General features: G+C 33.7%; 2 protein-coding genes across 3 annotated transcripts; one reads left to right on the forward strand and one right to left on the reverse strand.

The window, feature by feature from the left end:
- Nucleotides 1-3,459: 3,459 nt before the first annotated feature.
- On the reverse strand, nucleotides 3,460-13,441 carry LOC140045006 (uncharacterized). Of its 2 annotated transcripts, none has more exons than XM_072089738.1 (6): nucleotides 13,258-13,441; nucleotides 9,470-9,646; nucleotides 7,692-7,882; nucleotides 7,162-7,354; nucleotides 6,225-6,367; nucleotides 3,460-4,565 (listed from the first exon to the last, which is right to left on the reverse strand). In XM_072089738.1, the coding sequence occupies exons 2-6, from the start codon at nucleotides 9,609-9,611 to the stop codon at nucleotides 3,723-3,725; spliced, it is 1,512 nt and encodes a 503-aa protein (XP_071945839.1). In that variant the 5' UTR covers nucleotides 9,612-9,646; nucleotides 13,258-13,441; the 3' UTR covers nucleotides 3,460-3,722. The 2 variants fall into 2 exon arrangements, with proteins under 2 accessions (XP_071945839.1, XP_071945837.1); XM_072089736.1 differs by having other exon boundaries at nucleotides 9,470-9,671.
- A 3-nt stretch (nucleotides 13,442-13,444) lies between these two features.
- LOC140045007 (3 beta-hydroxysteroid dehydrogenase/Delta 5-->4-isomerase type 4-like) lies at nucleotides 13,445-19,033 on the forward strand. The gene is made up of 4 exons (XM_072089739.1): nucleotides 13,445-13,539; nucleotides 16,017-16,202; nucleotides 16,651-16,815; nucleotides 17,195-19,033. The coding sequence occupies exons 2-4, from the start codon at nucleotides 16,046-16,048 to the stop codon at nucleotides 17,962-17,964; spliced, it is 1,092 nt and encodes a 363-aa protein (XP_071945840.1). The 5' UTR covers nucleotides 13,445-13,539; nucleotides 16,017-16,045; the 3' UTR covers nucleotides 17,965-19,033.
- Nucleotides 19,034-19,197: the final 164 nt, after the last annotated feature.

The following is a 19,197-nucleotide window of genomic DNA, read 5'->3' on the forward strand; positions in this document are numbered from 1 at the left end:
CGTACTTTATACCTTGATTTTGATGACAGGAGCACGAAGTCACAGTACATTTCATTAAATATAGAATTAAAATAGAAGTGCCTGTTCACAATCGGTATCACACCACCGTACAAAGTTATCAATTTAGAAATTAATGTATCATCATCCAGTTATAACAGTATCGTCTGCATATTTAATTATTGAACAGTTCTCAATGTGCTCTGGCAACCATTTGTAGGCCCATAACCTACAAACATAAAACAGCTCCTGTACTGTTTGTTGTAATCATGATTTGTTTTTAAAATTTGTTTATTTTAACATATTGATAAATAATATATAAATTTAGTAATCGGAGGCCTTTATCATGGAGTTGTGTATACTGTTAATTAATTAATTAAAGGTCATCAAGTTATGGTGCAATACCGTACCTGCAAACAACAAACCATCCAGCTATTCACACGTGAGAAGACGACGCCGGATGGATCAATTACTGTATAGAGAATTGAACTGGCCGAAGTAGAATAGCTTCTTGCACCCGTCGTATACTTTTTTGTATAGGCTATATCTATATAATGTACATTTTTCAAGATAATTAGTAAAAGAGTTACGTTTCCATATTGTGTTTTAAATTGTATTTCTAAGCTTCTATGTTTCTAAGCTCAGGTAAACAAATATCATGTATGCAATATTATGTGACAATAAATTGAATCTTGAATCTAGTGAATGATTTTATGCAAAGTTAGTGATTCCATTACAAAACAAACTTTTCTCTATTGATTGGTCAAAACACTTTCTAGACCCGTGTTTTCAATGCCAACAACCATTTAAGACCACTGTTGGAGTGAATCCATTATATATCTCACTAACAAATATCAGTTTTATGCAAATTAGTGATATTATTACGCAAAAATAAACTTTTCGTTATAAGATGATAAAGAATAGAATGATTTTGTGAACATTTAAAAAACTTTGAGCCAATAAGTTGCCAATTTGGAGAAACTGAAAGGACAATAGGCCTCCTATCTAAATATACTGCAATAAAATAATGACATTTAAAATCAAGATGTAATAAATTTTTCTAAATCTATTTTCATCCAAAATGATTTAATTTCTACATTCTCCTCTTCATCATGCTTTAAAAGATTAACGAGTTTGGTGGAACACTGGTTCCAAAAATCCTCAGGTGTCTCTTTTCATCCAATTCTTCCTCGTATAGGCCTACGGCTTCGGCTTTGTATTATTTATACGAAGTATAAACACGGTGACTAAAGCTATCTCTACACTATCAAACTTTATGTGCCAACAAAATGTAATTTTTGGGCATATCACTACCATTTGGGCACATCATACTTTTTTTGTTGGTGTAGACAGAGCTTAACATGATCGATGTTAGTCTTTAATTAAATCCACACGACAGAGAGTAAGGCGAAGATCAACTTCTGGTAGGAAGTCAAATCTGCACCTTCCCCAACAATTTGCCTTCCCCAACAATTTGTTGTTTGTAGTTTAGCATGGACGACGTAGGCCCACCAGAACTGACAAATGGTCCGTACCTCTCATGCGTTTCAGCAATTTATCTTCTAACGTTGTCCGTGCCAAGTTAATGCAAAAAAAACAAACCAATGTAGTTAAACCTATCCGTCGTTTGTATCTTAACCACCATGAGGAAGAGTGGGATTGGTCGAGATATAATTTTATTTGGTAAAGATATCTTGATTTATTTGGTTTAATGGAAACCATAATTTGCATAAAACCAACATAATTATACAGTATGGAGGCCTACTGCATATTTTTTTTAATCCACAATTCCGGCAATAATTTGAATACAATTAATATAGGCCTAACTTGTCATTTACATAATAATATGTGTGCTTCAAACGATCCTTGACCATGAAAAATGGGAGACACGTACTGAGTTTGTTGATTTATATCATTGGTATTGGTGGTAATAGGGGGTAAAAAGATTTTTGTAATGGCTGCACTAATTTGTATATAATCATTCGCAAGCAAAATTTACTTTTCCATATTTATGCCAATGAGACTCAAATATACTGTGAATATAACACCAAGAAACAAGGAGAAACATTCTTGCTGTTTAACGTCTTCAAAACTGTATAAATGAAATGAGCAACAATGTGAATTAGGTAAACAAACATGGGCAAAACCGAATTCATTGTATTTGGCTTAGTTTAGTACATAGTATGAATGTTCACGGAGGAAAATTGGTCATTCGATGACGCATCAACAAGATATCCTAATTCACTTATACTTTTATTTGTTATGTTTAATCCAGCGCAAATGTTGGGACCTCCTTAGGATCAGGTCTGCTGGGCCATATGCAGAGGAGGGACCTCCTTAGGATCAGGTCTGGTGGGCCATATGCAGAGGAGGGACCTCCTTAGGATCAGGTCTGGTGGGCCATATGCAGAGGAAAATGTGTCTGGCAGTGACGACTTAATGCTCAGTGAGATGTGTTGGCTCTTTTCAATTTGTTTCATGTGGTATCCCAATACTGTACAAGTTTTGGTCTAGCAAATTTGTATCCTCTCTTTTTTTTGACACCATGGCTTCATATGCAGCAGAGACCGCGACAGACATGCAGATCTGATATTGGTACCTTGCTCGTTTGACCCAGAAATACAAAATCCAGTTATGGCTAGTGTGGGATAGTTTTTGTATAGGGGCGGGAAGTACACAATCTATTTATGGCCAGTGTGGGATAGTTCTTGTATAGGGGCGGGAAGTACAAAATCCAGTTATGGCTAGTGTGGGATAGTTTTTGTATAGGGGCGGGAAGTACAAAATCTAGTTATGGCTAGTGTGGAATAGTTCTTGTATAGGGGCCGAAAGTACAAAATCCAGTTATGGCTAGTGTGGGATAGTTTTTGTATAGGGGCAGGAACGGGGGCAGGAAGTACAAAATCCAGTTATGGCTAGTGTGGGATAGTTCTTGTATAGGGGCGGGAAGTAAAAAATCCAGTTATGGCTAGTGTGGGATAGTTTTTGTATAGGGGCGGGAAGTACAAAATCCAGTTATGGCTAGTGTGGGATAGTTCTTGTATAGGGGCGGGAAGTAAAAAATCCAGTTATGGCTAGTGTGGGATAGTTCTTGTATAGGGTCGGGAAATAAAAAATCCAGTTATGGCTAGTGTGGGATAGTTTTTGTATAGGGGCGGGAAGTACAAAATCCAGTTATGGCTAGTGTGGGATAGTTCTTGTATAGGGGCGGGAAGTACAAAATCCAGTTATGGCTAGTGTGGAATAGTTCTTGTATAGGGGTGGGAAGTACAAAATCTAGTTATGACTAGCTTGCGTTGAATAGTATTGTATACAGGCTTATCACTGGCTTCTTGCGTGGAATAGTTTCTGTATCCAGTTATTACCCAACTTGTGTGGAATAGTTTCTGTATCCAGTTATTACCCAACTTGTGTGGAATAGTTTTTGTATACGGGCGAAAAGTACACACAAAATAACAATGAAACTATCAAACAAACTATTTTTAATAACTAATACTGTAATATTATGCATAGTTCCACAGCTGCAAGGTCTGTACATTTTGTATCAAAATTTCAACTTTCAATACACAAAAATGCAATCCAGTGGTCTAGACGTGTTCTTTTTGTTTTTAAATCTCTTCTTCATCTGATAATAATTATGGTAGTCATGACAAAGTACACCATTGTTGTAAACTATTCAATTTGGCAAATGATAATTTTCTAAGCATACTGTGTTGTTATCCGAGTTAATTAATTTTGCATCTTTTTCTTGTCAAAGGTGGTGTACTTCTACCTTTGGATGTTCTTTTTTGCATGGTTCCTTCTTTTTGATTGGTCTTTGACAATTGGAACTGTGACGAAATGTCAATGATTTCTTCATGAATGTAGTGAATGCTTCCATTTTCAGTAGATGGAGTAATCACATTCATATTATTTGTACTTTTCTCAACTGGATTATTGTGATCTGTCCCCACATTCAAAACAATTGTCGGATCTTGATGTATTGCTATATTTGGTTGTTCTTGAGTTCCTTCACTGGAATCATGCTCAAATTCTTGAGATGCCTCAACTTGCTGCAAATTTGATGTCAACACAGATGGTACCAGTTCTTCTGATGTAATAACATCACTCTGTACAAAATGCTGTACAGATATGTTCCCATCGGTTCCAAGCTGACTTACTGTGTTTGTAGTATCACCAGTTTGGTGACCAATAGCATTTGATGTCGCACCACCAATGTGGACGCAATCATGAGTTTCAATGACATTCTGAACAAGATCATCTGTAGGCTCGCTATCTGAATTAACAAACTCCTGACATGGCTCTTGAGATTGTATGGTAACATTGTAAAGTCCTTCTTGGTTATTGTCAATGAGGTTCATTGTCATGTCAGATGATGTCATTCCAAGAAAGCATTGACTAAGTTTACTCATATTAAACTGTACAAAGTCTTTGAATTGTTGCTCTAAACTTCGAGCAATGAACTGTGACTCTAGAAGAACAGAGGCTGGCATTTTACTCAAGATCCCCTGTTGAAGTGATTGCAATTGTTCACGTAACAACTTCTTTTCTTCATATAATATTTCAATCTGTGAAAAATTTATGAATAAACAAGTACTGTAGTAAGATTATTTAAACAATAATACAAAAAAGTGTCTTTGCAAGTTTTGCCATTAAAGCCTGCTTTCCACTAAGTGTATTTAGTCACATAAATCCAATGTTTCGCAGAGAAAAAAATCACATTACACTTTTTAGTCGCGTGGACGCGACTCTATAGTTCACTATGTCGGTCAGTCTGTCGGTCTGTCTGTCGGTCCGGTATCACTATGCGTTTTAGCACGCGACTTATGGCTGTTGGCCTTGTTATTACAAGAGTAAGTAACTGCAATTTCATTTCCATCGCCTATCTATTAAGCTTTTTGATTTGAAAGATTGCTTATGAACATGTGACAATTCATTTCCTGATCACTGATTGGCAAAATTATTGTGTGACCTACTAATTTTACTGAAGGGAGAAACTTAAGGAACTAGAAGTCATTGCAGAAAGGAAGATGGAAATACCAATGCTATGCGTCTGATTCACATTAATAAATTTGTCTATGGAAAACAAACTTTGTGCGCACTTCAGCGGTAGTGCTTGCGGTACCCATAGATTGTACCCATACAATTTAATAGTGATGTTTTTACAGACTTCCAAACTTGGAAATATGAGATATTGGGAGGTTTTAAGAAAACAGGGTCAAACCATTGAGGGTGCTACAAAAAGTCTTAGTAGATATAGCTCTATATCTATTAGCCTTATAAGTTATCGCCTTAATAGATATAGCTTTATTACCTATTAAGGTACCTACTAATAAGTAGATTTTAGGCCGATTTTAGATAGGTCCTAATAGGTTTTACCTCATTAGCATAATTCAAAATCCTCACTAATAGTATTAGATAGATTTTTGACTATTTTTAATCTGTGAGTAACACAGTTGTATACATCTATCTATTGTCTACTTACAATAGCTATACCAAGGGTTACCAGCAACCTATTAATAGACATAAACAAACTGATAATAGCCAGTAACTGTTAATAAACAATCTATTTTATACAATATATGGACTACCAGATAGCTATTAGAAATCTATGAGTATCATATCTATCAACTGTCTACTTATAATAGCTATACAAAGGCTACCAATAACCTATCAATAGACTGTTAACAAATAATTAATAGCCAGTAACTATTAATCAACTATCTGTTTTATATAGCTGGGAAGTAGTCATTCCATCGTTGACTCATTGAGTTAAAATCCTTAGTAGGCGAGATAAAAAGGTCTACTTAAAAACTATTAGGGCTACTAAAAATAGAGCTATTTCTACTTACGACTACTTAAATCTACTAATTTCTTTGGCTATGGGTACTGTATATTGGGAGCTGTAAATGTGTAAACTCATTATTTCACTTATTGAACAACGATTTAAGTGATTTTAAACATCTTACGGACCGATATTAGTATGTTTTATATTCTCTTATCAATATCTGGAGTAGTAACGATTATAAATTTATACATTTTTTCTTTTGGTTTATCAGATTTAGGAGACCGGAAAATTACAAGAAATATTGGGAGACTTTGCCATTATCAGGAGAGTTGGGAGGTCTGCTTTTGTCTTCCATTTTAATTACAACAAGAACACAACATTAGAAAAGTTATAAGTTATTGTTTAAAAAACTCCCTAATATAATAAAGTCATAAAGTACCCTATGTTGGTATTGTCTTTCCATTTCTGCTTTTTCTTCTTTTAATGTGCTTATCTGCTTTTGCAGTTCTTCTATTATTCTCTCTGATTTTCTCACTTCACCTGTTTCTTCAGATGTTATCAAAACTATTTCACCATTACTACCTGAAACAACACAGTAATTAAAAAAATAAATACACTAAAATACATTATTTAAAAAACATTTGTAAAAAAATGTATTCCATATATATTACTACAAAATGAAAAAATAAAAAAAACACTTTGCCTTAATTTGTAAAATAAAAAAACAAATTTGTAAATTTTAGTCAACTCTTCCAATACCGGACACCTTTAAGCTGGTCCAATGTCAGGTTTTCCAGAAATTTCGGCATTCCGAATGTGTTTTTAATGTTAAAAAAAAGTTTTGGACGTTGGACCTAAGAAATGGGTTTGGTTGATTGAGAGTTGACAGTAGTTTTTTTTTGTTTAATGTGAATATAACTCTATCTATTGTAAGAAATCAAGGTGATTTGATAAATAATGGGGAAGTTTTGCAGCCTTACAAATATGAAAATAGATATGCGTCTACATTTGTCAAACTTTTAAGCTGATCCCCTGAGTTGTACTGTAAATGTGTATTTGTGTTGTTGAATATCAGCCTATTTGTAATTACAGATCTATTTTGTCACATTTTGCATTGAATCAAGAATATATGATTACAATAAACAATTTATTGGAAGTAATTTACTAAAAATTGTCAATTTGACTTTTTTTTAAAAATAGAAGTTCTTGCTCACTCTCATTTTACACTAGAACTAGTAAGACAAGTACAATACAAGTGCACGCTCAATATTTTTTTGCTATCTATGTGAATACTGGTTTATGAAGACCAAGAGGTACTTGTGATAAATTCGATTCATTCATATTAGCAAGGTTGCGAAGCCTTCCTATTAACTAACCAACAGTTCCTTCATGTGTTTCAGATATAATGTATTCATCTTTATCAATTTCAAGTGTGGTAGGCTCAACATGAAAAAAGCTGTTTAATCCATGTTGTAAGTTGGACCGTGCGTTCATCTTAGCATACATTTTAAAGCTCATTGGACCGCTCTGTTTGTTGTACATGTCAATAATGTTGGGCTGGTTAATATCCTGAAAGATGAATGAGTATAACACATCAACAAAGATAACATGAACAATGTGTCATTAGCAACACACTTTTAAACATTTTCCTTTCTTTTAATATTTTTTAGATGATAAACTATTGTATAGTATGTTGTATTATAACAGAAAACTTTTCAGTAGTGCACTCTAACAAATGAGCTTTAGGTTTATTGAAATGCGTTTTTAAATGTTACTACTCATGAGTTTTTTTTATTCGGACTGTGATCAATATATCAAAAGAAATATATATACTGGGTAATAAATAATAAAAAAATAACATTTAATTACATATTTGTTATCAAACAAAAATCTATTTAGTTCATACTTGTGCTATCTGTATTTGGAATGTAGTTGCAGGATTTTTAAAATGTGTCTTGAAATGTTTGAGTGCCTCATCTTTACGATTGAATGCATTTTTACATCGAAAGCAATGCCAGTGAGCACCTTTAAACTTTTTCTCTTCTTTGATAACTCCCTGAATAAAGCAGTTGTTGGAACAGCGTAGTATTCGGAGACCTATTTAAAAAAAATCTTATCATTATTCAAGCTAAGCAATTACTTATAATATACTGTACTGTATAAGTAATTGCTTGTACATTAACATGTATTAGATTATCTTATATGCCGACATACACATTTGAGCCGCAGCATATTGCGTAGTATGCTAAATCTCTGGTTGTAGTAATGGTGGTACATAGTTGATAGCGCACACTCTTTCAGATAAGATATTAAAGCCCCATTCCCTACGTTTTTTAGATCTAATTTAAGATCACAAACTATATTTAATGTAAAAATAATACTATATGGTCCTATTGCGATAACTTTTTTCGTCTTTAAACGGTTAAAAATGTGAAAAATAAGTCGATTCTAATAATTATAGCGGCCCGCTATAAATCCCAAAATGCATTGCGCGCGGATTGATATTTTTGTTTTTCACCTGTAATTCGCCCACTTTTCGATCGATCGTGAGGCCAAAACAAATGGAAGACTCCTAACTTTTCAGCGAAAATACCGGGTTTTCCCCAATTTGTATCAACGGAGTCTGGCAAAAATAGAAAGACAATTAATGCAGCAACTATACAACGTCAGGCTAGGTATATAGCTAGCGTACGATGTTCGTACGTTACCGATGTTTACCAGCTAGACCTACAAAACTAAGCCTAGCTAGGCTAGGCCTAAGACCGTCCACGAGAGGTCGATCGCCGCGAGCTACTTAGGTAGTGCATTGTTGTTCACTTTTTATCATAATTTACCATAAAACGTACATTTAAGACAAGGAATGACATGGTTTAATGTTTTTAAAGTGATAATTGATATATATGTATTATTTTCAAAAAAACGTCCAAAATTGCAGGGAAGGGTCTTTAAGCTGTAGGTCATGTACACAATAAAGAAAAAAGTTCACTCCTCAAAAAAAGTAGGGATTGCTTCCCAATTCATCAAAATAATAACATTTGACATTATACTGTATGTAATATAGTTAGAGTATAATATTGTAACAGTATAGGTTATTAGCTTGAATCAGTAGACAATAGAACTTGATGCAAAGCACAGCGCAATATTCTACATTTTGGTTTTTATTACTTGTTTTTTCTCACAAAAATCTCTATAAAGAGACAATTTCAGTTTGTTTGTTAGTTGTCCCCCGAATTTAAACATTTGTTGTCACGACCTCCTTTTCTTTTCTTGAAGTGGATTTTGTTTTTTATCGTTTATGGGTCTTACATGACAAGTAATCTCTTCTTGCAAGATTCTATTACTGGTATTGTATTGGTTTCAAAAAATATATGGTATTTTATTGTTATAAATAATATTTTTTACCAGACAAAACTGAAATAAATAGACCTTTCATCATTCACTTCATGCCATTATTTGTACCATTCCACTCATAAACATTCATTATTTGACATCTGCTTTATGCAACAGAACAATTTTGACATACATGTTCTCTATCCAGCTCTATATAATCTCATAAATTACTCATGGTTTCTGCTTTATTAGAATGATAGGGGAAACAAATAATACATTCTGGAGTACTTACACTACAGTAGTACTTAGGTCATTTGATGACAGAAACAGGTTCTTTCTTGTTTATATACTCACCTGCAAAGTCCACTCCTTTATCAACATGTTTTACTCTATAATGTGCCCTCAGTATAAACATGTCAGTAAAAACACACTTGACAGGACAAAATGGACAATGCATATGTTGTCCTTTTGAAGTGCTACCCTCGCAGTCTTCCATCCTACATACTCCTGCTGCCCATTCTAGCTCAGTGCCTTTGATTCGAACAGAAGGGTGTGTCTATTAAAATATAGCAACATTTCAAACAGCTCTTTTAGTAAGTCTCAACATCATGATAAAAATAGTTAAATGTTTCTCTTTTTACTTGTCTATTGTTATAATTACATACATGTCAAGTCCCACGCATTTGGCTCTGCTTTTATTTAACCCAAACTCTCCCGCCGTGCACCTAAAATTTCACTTTTTCACAAATCTTTTTTTGTTGAATTTCTTGAAATAGTTTGATTTTACCTATAATCACTGGTCCTAGGCCACAACAACGTAGTACAGTATGTTAATGAATTTGGAATGTTTCATTTTGTCACAATTGAGGGTTGGGGACAGGGGGTTAGTTAGAGGTGGGATCTACCTAAAACTTGACATGTGTAGTTATTAATATTTGGTTCTAAGTTGTATCTCTGGTGCCCTGGATCCCAAAGGCCTGGTGCAATTCATGGTTAGTTAGGTTGCGGTAAAATTAACTTCCGGTATTTTGTATGGATATTCGCCAACTATAGTAAGTTTTACCAAATTCGTTTGGTAGTGCTATTTTGTATTATTAGGTATCTGCAATATTTTCGCCATTTATTATGTATTTTTAAAAATGTGTTTATTAGGTAGATTATTTCTCTGGGTATATGAAAATTTATCATAATGCCAATTTAATTGATTCTTTTTGTCTTTTATGGGTCCTGAAAAAAGGACATAACAAGCTTTTTGAAATGGACATTGTAAAAAAAGTTGTTGTCAATTTGTTACTTTAAAAGTTTCTCAAAATGGTTTCAGAGAAAATTTAATATATTATTTGAAAAAAAGTTAACTTGATAGCAAAATAATTACTATATATAGAGGATAGGCCGTAGCACACCTAAAAAAAAATGTCAACACAAAAATAAAATCAACCGATTTGATAATTTCCTTTGCAACTGAAATGGAACAAAAGTGTATTATTCTGGCAGCTCATTTTTTAGGATAATATAATGATAAATGTATAAATGATATAGGCATATCTTATCGATCAGTTAAAACAAACAGTGTTATATAAAACAATGAGTAGGCTACTTATTGATTTGCATAATTGACAAGTATACAGTATGTCTATTGTTATTTAATATTATTATTATGGTTAAGACTACTGTATCAACGCTTTACAAAATTGATGTACTGTGATCAGAACAAAATCGATGTACTGTGACCAGAGACTACTACTACTGTAAAAGTACAGTACTACACGAAGGGAGAGGGGCATCCCCTTTATTTATGCAGCCTACTGTACAATTCTGTATTATTTTGTGTTCAAATTGCGCAAGAATATCAATTAGGTAATTTATGCACGTGTAAGCTATTTTAACTGTTAGGAGGGGACTTTGCGATGGGTCACTGTGTTGGGGGATTTTGCATTGGGTGTCTTTGCGATGGCCGAATTGACACCAGATACCTACTAGAGCAATAAATCCTACCACCAGAGAGCAGCCACCTTTTTGGAATTGATTATTAAGGGTATATTGCAAATTTCAAAGCTTAATTCTTTCAGAAACAGTTGAATTTCTCGCCGTCGTATTCCAGAACCGCATGCGTTTGATAAATATTGTAGCAACGAAACGAACGCATTCATCCGTGTCTCTTGTGTATTGTATTCAACGGTCAACTATGAGGTGCTACCGATGAATTTATTTGGTCAAATAAAATCAGAAATTCATTTCTGTACACTATAACATTTATTAAAAATAAATAAAACTTAATGCTACCTTTTGTCAGTGATGGTAATTGTATGTTAAAATAGAGTAAACTCATTATAGAATAGGAATGTGGAAAGAGAAAATAAAAACAGAAGTTTAAACTTGATATTACCGTGTATTTTATGTCTGGCCACTGCACTATGTCAGAGTGGTGAAATAGAAAACATACAACATTTGTTATTTAATTGCCAAGCTCTTCTTAATGCTATAAGAGAGATTGAATTAGTAAAGCTAAATAATGACCTTGACATTTTGGATGAGTCTGCAACATGGGAATATTTTATAAATGCTAATGTTAATGAAAAAACAATTTTAGTTTTAGGGGGGACATTAACATGGATCTTAGTAAAGCTGTCTTTGGCAGCATTGATAAATATTGTAAACATTTTCTTGAAGTTGCCTGGGAAAAAAGATCGGAGTTTAAAAAGAGCTAATTTGCATTGTTGCTAAAAAAAAAGTTAAAATTTAAAGTTAAAAGTTAAGAAAAGCCACTGCATTGATTTTGTTTTACTATTGTATTTAATGTCTATGTATCGTGATATAATGAATGTTCGTGTGCCCATGAAACTGATACAAAGGTACTCCGAACGAGGTGTACAGTATAATATGCATGCAATCTGTGCCTATACCTATCACAGTATAATATGCATGCAATCTGTGCCTATACCTATCACAGTATAATATGCATGCAATCTGTGCCTATACCTATCACAGTATAATATGCATGCAATCTGTGCCTATACCTATCACAGTATAATATGCATGCAATCTGTGCCTATACCTATCACAGTATAATATGCATGCAATCTGTGCCTATACCTATCACAGTATAATAATTAATATGCATGCAATCTGTGCCTATACCTATCACAGTATAATATGCATGCAATCTGTGCCTATACCTATCACAGTATAATATGCATGCAATCTGTGCCTATACCTATCACAGTTTCTCCAACAGTATCCGTTATTATGTTATCGTACTGTATGTTATTTGTTATGTTATCGTTACCGATTTTGAAATACGAAACATGATAAAAACATTATGAAAAAAAAATGATAGAAATCGCGAAATGAAACATCAACCAATTCGTACAGCACCCAGAGTGCACGAAAACGATGACAAAGGGAAATAATTAAAATTAATGTGCAAAAAAAAAAAATCGTATGCTATTATAATTTGTTATGTTATTGTTACCGATTTTGACATACAAAACATGATAAAAACATAATGTCAAAAGAAAGACTAATCGCGCAATCGATTGGTGTATTTTATGTGACTGACTAAGTAACAAAAGCATCGGTAGCGCCTCATATAGTTGACCGTTGAATACAATACACAAGAGACACGAATGAATGCGTTCGTTTCATTGCTACAATGTTTATCAAACGCATTCGGTTCTGGAATACGACGGCGAGAAATTCAACTTTAAACTTCAATTTTATCAGTTTCTGAAAGAATTAAGCTTTGAAATTTGCAATATACCCTTAATAATCAATTTCAACAGGTGGCTGCTCTCTGTCTGTCTGGTGGTAGGATTTATTGCTCTAGTAGTAGGTATCTGGTGGTATCTGGTGGTGTTTAGTATCACCGGGCCGAATTTGTTTTTGGGCGACTTGACTAGCATCCCGTTTCTCCTAGTCCACCCACCCTCCCCCCTCCAACCTAGAAGAACTAGGCCCTAGGCCTAGGCCTAGGCCCACAACCCAGTTCAAGCTTCTTCCCAGCAGAGAGGTATAGGCCTAGAAGCCCTTTTGGCTGCATACTTGAAGTGGAGATGAACTCAAGAGGCTGGACACAACAAGCCTAGGATTCTACCATAGACAACTTTAGCTAAATAAATTACACCACACATTATGACACATACCATAAATGTATTTCTTTCCCCATTTGCAGGGTCCATTGCTGTTTGGAGTTGTTGAAACATGAAATATAACTTAATTTAAAGCAAACCTTGTGTAAACGTCATTTTCACAGATTTTGGTGACGACACGATGTTGATGTTTTGTTAATTAATAATTTTATACTAAATTAATACGGGGCGCAAACACAAAACAAAATCTGTCTATCGCAAACAGACAGTTGCGGTTTTGTTGGTACAGTAGTACAAAGGATTTTGAGAAGACTTTGAGATGATATTATTACCAATGTAAGTACTAGCTTAGTTCCCATCAATCAATTGTTTGATTGTCTTGGTCACACCTAGCCTAATATTACATACAGCCTAGCCTAGGCTAGGCCTACTATTAGCCTACCTAGGCCTAGGCCTATTTGGTCCTGTACGTCCCACTCAGGGCCAGGCCAGGCTAGGCCTGGGGCCTACTAGCTAGGCCCAGGCCTAGGCTAGGCTATTAGTATTAGTATTATTATAATTTTAGTACGCCTAGCCCTAGGCCTATGTTTGTATGCCAATGCAGAAGAGATGAATCAACTTCCTTTCGACTCCAAACTTGTTAAGTAACTTATTGTAAATACCACACCTTAAAATTAATAGGGTGTCGCCGTTGCGCCCCGTAGTAGTACCAACATGTTTTACTTAATTTGTCTTTTAAAAAAAATTAGCCTTTTTAATAAAATTAGCCCAGTATGTAATGTATTTAGGCCCTAGGCCCAAGGTAGTGTATTACTATTATTACATTTTTGTCTTTGTGTGATTTGTAGGCCTATTTATTTCAAAATTGTTGTGTAAAATAGTTGGAGGTGTAATTTTTGCCCACAGTTATGACGGTTTTAATGAAATCGGTTGCGTCTGAAATCGGTCGCGTTTGAAATCGGTCGCGATAAACACAACTTCCGCTATTTTATATGGTGCGCTACTAGAGCTATACTTTTGATGATATCGGCCGCGTTTGACATTGGTCGCGCTATTTGTATGGAGCGGGATGCATACTAGCGGGATATACATTTTCTTCGTTTATATAGATTTAATTGATATTTTTTAGGAACTGTATTATTTATTTGGATATTTTTTATTTGGTTTATAAATATTTATTGTCAATCATTATTTTTTTTTTATTCCACAGGTCTTGGAGATATTTATTAACCAAATAAAAAATATCCACATAAATAATCTAGTTCCAAAGTTATTAAATCGGAAATGTTTTACTCTATTTAGTGGTAAATTATTTATAGGCCTATACAAATTATATTTCGTTACTTAGTGGATAATAAAGAATTATTAAGAATAATTTAATATAAAGAATATTAAAAAATTGTTCCTCTTTGTATCTATCCTCATTCCCAACCCTCAACCCTAATGTTAGATACAAAACACAAATTAGGTTAAGTTTAAGTTTCTCATTTGGAAGTAATTCGCAGGGTGCTAATTTTGGTTGACTACATAAATCATTGTGTCTATTTATTTGTTTCTGTAGACGACAATGTTTTATAGTCATGCGGTACGTACATTTGAAATCGCCAGTTTTTTTACGCTGAAATTACTATGTATTCAAGAACCATCTGTGGGCATGACCTACTGCAGATGGTACGCGAGCGAAGCAATGGTTGTTCACTGTCATTTATTTGTACTATCGCACTCATTTCATTCTGTACAATAACATTGATGGTCTGGAATATAAAATACAAGCACAACACAATATAATTAATATACAATATTATCAATATAAAAATTGCACATTAAGGTAAAGCAATGCAAAAAATGATTTTAATACATTGTGGGTGGTCCAGTCTAATCCAACAGTACAGCATTCATGGCAAATAATATCATAAAGTGATACCAAGACCGAATGAGGTTACTTGCCACTAAATAAAAAAACCTGGTAAATATCAACCAAATCAGTTCAGCAATATTCGAGTACCCAAATGCCACAATACAGTGCCTAAATCAATCTGTTCCGGGACGATTCGGCCCACTTTAGACCAAATTCACATTCATTTTTGTTGGTATTTATCAAGTTTTTAAAGGGGTTTAACAATCCGTATTTTGTTGATATTGACAATGTTGATATAATATATAAAATGAATTACTAGAAAAACGTTTTTTTTATATTCAATTTATTACTGCGAAAACTTTGTTTTTTCGTGCATTCGTCAAGTGGCCAACAGAGGACGTAACTTGTTAACATCGTTCGCGTGATTAAAAAATTATGATTTTCGACAATGTTTCCAAACTGTTTGCTTTATTGCATCTTTATCCCTAGTAGTAGTAGTAGTAGTAGTAGTAGTCCCGGGCCGGATCGTCCCGGGCAGAATCGTCCCGGGCCGAAACGTCCCGGGCCGAATCGTCCAGGGTCGAATCGTCCTGGAACCAAATCAATCTATACTGTTCTACGTTCACCAAATAAAACATTGGCAATCAATGTTGTATCATTAAAACAATAAATTATCAAACATTGGAAACAGTAGTTGCCAGGGTTGCTCTCACTGTTTCTGAGTGCTACCTAAAGTAGCTGTTCTCAAATGTGCCACCTATGTGATTATCTGTCACCATGTTGTACCTATTGCACCAACTTGTTTAACTACATTGGAAATTGTAAACACCTTATGCTATTTGATTAGGCCTATGTCTTTTTCCATTGAAATAGTCTGTAATGGTGGATGTTGCCTACAACAGATCAGTTTAACAGGAGTGTTATGTTAATACACAGAATTACTTCCCCTTTTTAGATTTTAATACCATTACAGTAAATATTAACATGGGTAAAGATGAAGAAGTTGTCGTGGTTACTGGTGGATGTGGCTTTGTTGGTCAACATGTAATCAAACATCTCCTAATTCAAGAAATGTTTCCAGTTAAAGAGGTTCGAGTATTTGACCTATCTTCTCAATTTTGCTGCATTAATGAATTAAACGGTATGCCATTAAATAATGTCTTTACTATGTCTTTTTATTAACTGGAATGTTGTGTCTGGGGAAATTTCTGAATTTTTCTAAAGCATCAAGCTCTTGTGGTAGTTTTCCACATACCTGGAATATCCTGAATTTTAAAGAGGCTGGATGCAGTTGAAAAATTGGAAATTGAATACGGTACAACATTTCAGACAAAAATTGTAACATTGTTTTGAGAACATCAAATTTGTTCTGTTGGTCTCATTTTACTCATTGAAAAAATGGATGTTTTTTGGACTTACTTTTTAAAGCAGCTGGCCCAAAGCCTACAGTATAGAGGCCTCTAAAACAAGTATGCACTATTTTGATTACATTTGTGCTGTGAGTGCTGTTATTCTGTAATTAAGTAAGTACTGTAGTGGTGTTTAATTACTCAATTAATAGTAATCATTATAATGTACCTTGCTTCTAGTGAAAGATTGTCATACTCCTGTGAATCACATCTGTGGAGACATCACCCAGCTGAACGATATCAGTAGAGCATGCAGAGGTGCCACAATGGTTATCCACACTGCAGGCAAAGTGGATGTTACTGCATGTCCAAATGTCGAGGCACTCAATTTGGTTAATTTAACAGGTATATCATTATTTGTATCCTTAATACAATTAAAACCATTTTAAATGATACGAATGTGAATTTACAAATTCCTCAAAGTGACTTTATGAAAGAATCAGTTAATTTACAGTATTCATTTTATTGATTTAATTTTACATACAATAAAAAAAAACATACATTTGTTTTCTGCTAAAAGACAAATATGGAAATACCATATACAGTAGTTCAACTACTATATAATGTTTTCAAACATATTTTTTGCGAAATATCTACAGTAAGATAAGGTAGCAGGTATCCGAGATAGTTATTTACACTAAACAGTTTTTTGCATTGTGTCCACCTATCTAAAAATGATAATTTATATATATATATGCTTGCATATTTATTTTTTATTTTTAAGGAACAAAGAATGTTGTTAAAGCTTGTATTGACAACTGTATCAATATTTTGGTGTTCACAAGTACTGTTGATGTTGTTATTGGTGAAGAACCAATCATAAATGGAACAGAATCAACACTTTGGATTCCATCATCGCACCACTTTGGGCCATACGCCCACACCAAATCTGAAGCAGAGAAAGTCATCTTACATGCAAACAATCACATTCTCCCGAATGAAAAAAAGCTAAAGACATGTGCGTTGCGCATATCACCTGTTTATGGCGAAGGCGATCCAAATTTTAGCAAGCAGTTAAAATCTGCCAAAAAGCAAGGAAAGATGATGCGTATCTCAAACGAGTCGTCAAAACTACAACACATATATGCGGGTAATGTTGGTTATGCCCATGTTGTTGCTGCAAATGCACTTCGCAATCCTGTATGTCCTACCGGTCAAGCTTACTTCATTACTGATGACACGCCAGTTTCTAGTTTGAATGCATTTTTACATCCATTTTTGGAAAACTTAGGTGTAAAGACGTATTCATACACAATTCCTTATTGGTTTTTATACCTACTGGCGTTTATTACTGAGCTAGCTGCTTGGATTACGAAACCACTCAAGATATTCCGTCCTATATTCACTAGACGTGTGGTACAATTTATTAATTCAGTTGTATATTTCAATTCTAACTTGGCCAAATTAGAGTTGGGATATAAACCTCTATACACATATGAGGAATCCTTAAATAAAAGTTTGGTATATTATCGTAGATATGTTTCAAGTCCCTAGTGCAAGACAAGTACTTTGTACATATTCTATTAACAGTCTATAACGCATCAGGTAGCAACATACAGTCATTTATGGCGTATTTCAAGACTATAGCCCTATACTATGGTATCTAGCTTTAAATTAAATTGATAGCCTATTTGAACATATTACAGTTTCTTGTGAAATGGCTTGTTTAAAATCAATTAGAATGTTAAACATTCCTTAGAATAAATATTAATATTTGTGATAACAATTTGTGGTACAAATACATACAGATATGTCCAGTACATCGTAATAATACTATTTTGCTATAAATAAATGTCAACATAGATAAATGTAAATGTGCTGGGTCGCACTGTAACATAGCAAATACAGTATAAATATAAATAAATAGAAAGTACCCCTAATAATTAGGGAGATGACTTATATATATATATTACTGCTATTTTGTGCAGTAAAAAGAAATGTTTCTTTTAATAAAAAAAATAATAAATTAGTTTATACTTTATCTAACGAAATATATTTTTGTTTGTAAGAAATATGAGATGGAATTTAATTGGCATGATGGTAGGTGTGCTACAAAAATGCTTTTGTTTATCAATATTGTGTATGTAATTGTATTCAGTAGAATACAGTACTGTATGCCTATATATACAAAATATTAACAAAACGTATACAAGGCTAACTTTTGTACAATAAATTACTTTCTACAGTATTATATATAATACTATCTTTGACCATAACGCCTGGCAGGGAAGAGTTCAATTGTAATTTCACTCTTCCCCGGGCATAGTCAGTATTGTTTGTGTAGTAAAAAATTTAAAGTTGCTACAAGTGTGCTATACAATCTTGCTGTTTCTATATAATTGATAATATTCAATTATATTTTAGATACTAAGATTTATATTTTGTATATTTTAAAATTATAGTATAGCTATTACATTCATATTCCATTAAAATCATTTTATTTTTAGATACTAAATTTATGTATTTTTATATTTGTATGATTGGAATTACTGCCTTGAGTTACTGTAATAGTGATCTTTTCTGATTCATTTGTTGAAGTTTTGGTCAAATAAATACATTATACAGACGTAGCTTTGTGTTGCTTACTCACTGTATTAAAACCCAGTGTTGAAATCCTTGTCATAAGATGTAGAGTATGATTGTACTTTAAATGTCAAAGTGAAAGAATTGCTATTGGCAATCTACCATTGTCATTTTTAACCAACTGTTCATTCACAAAGCCAAGTG

The sequence above is a fragment of the Antedon mediterranea genome, chromosome 3 (genome assembly GCF_964355755.1).
Source record: "Antedon mediterranea chromosome 3, ecAntMedi1.1, whole genome shotgun sequence".
NCBI lineage: Eukaryota > Metazoa > Echinodermata > Crinoidea > Comatulida > Antedonidae > Antedon > Antedon mediterranea.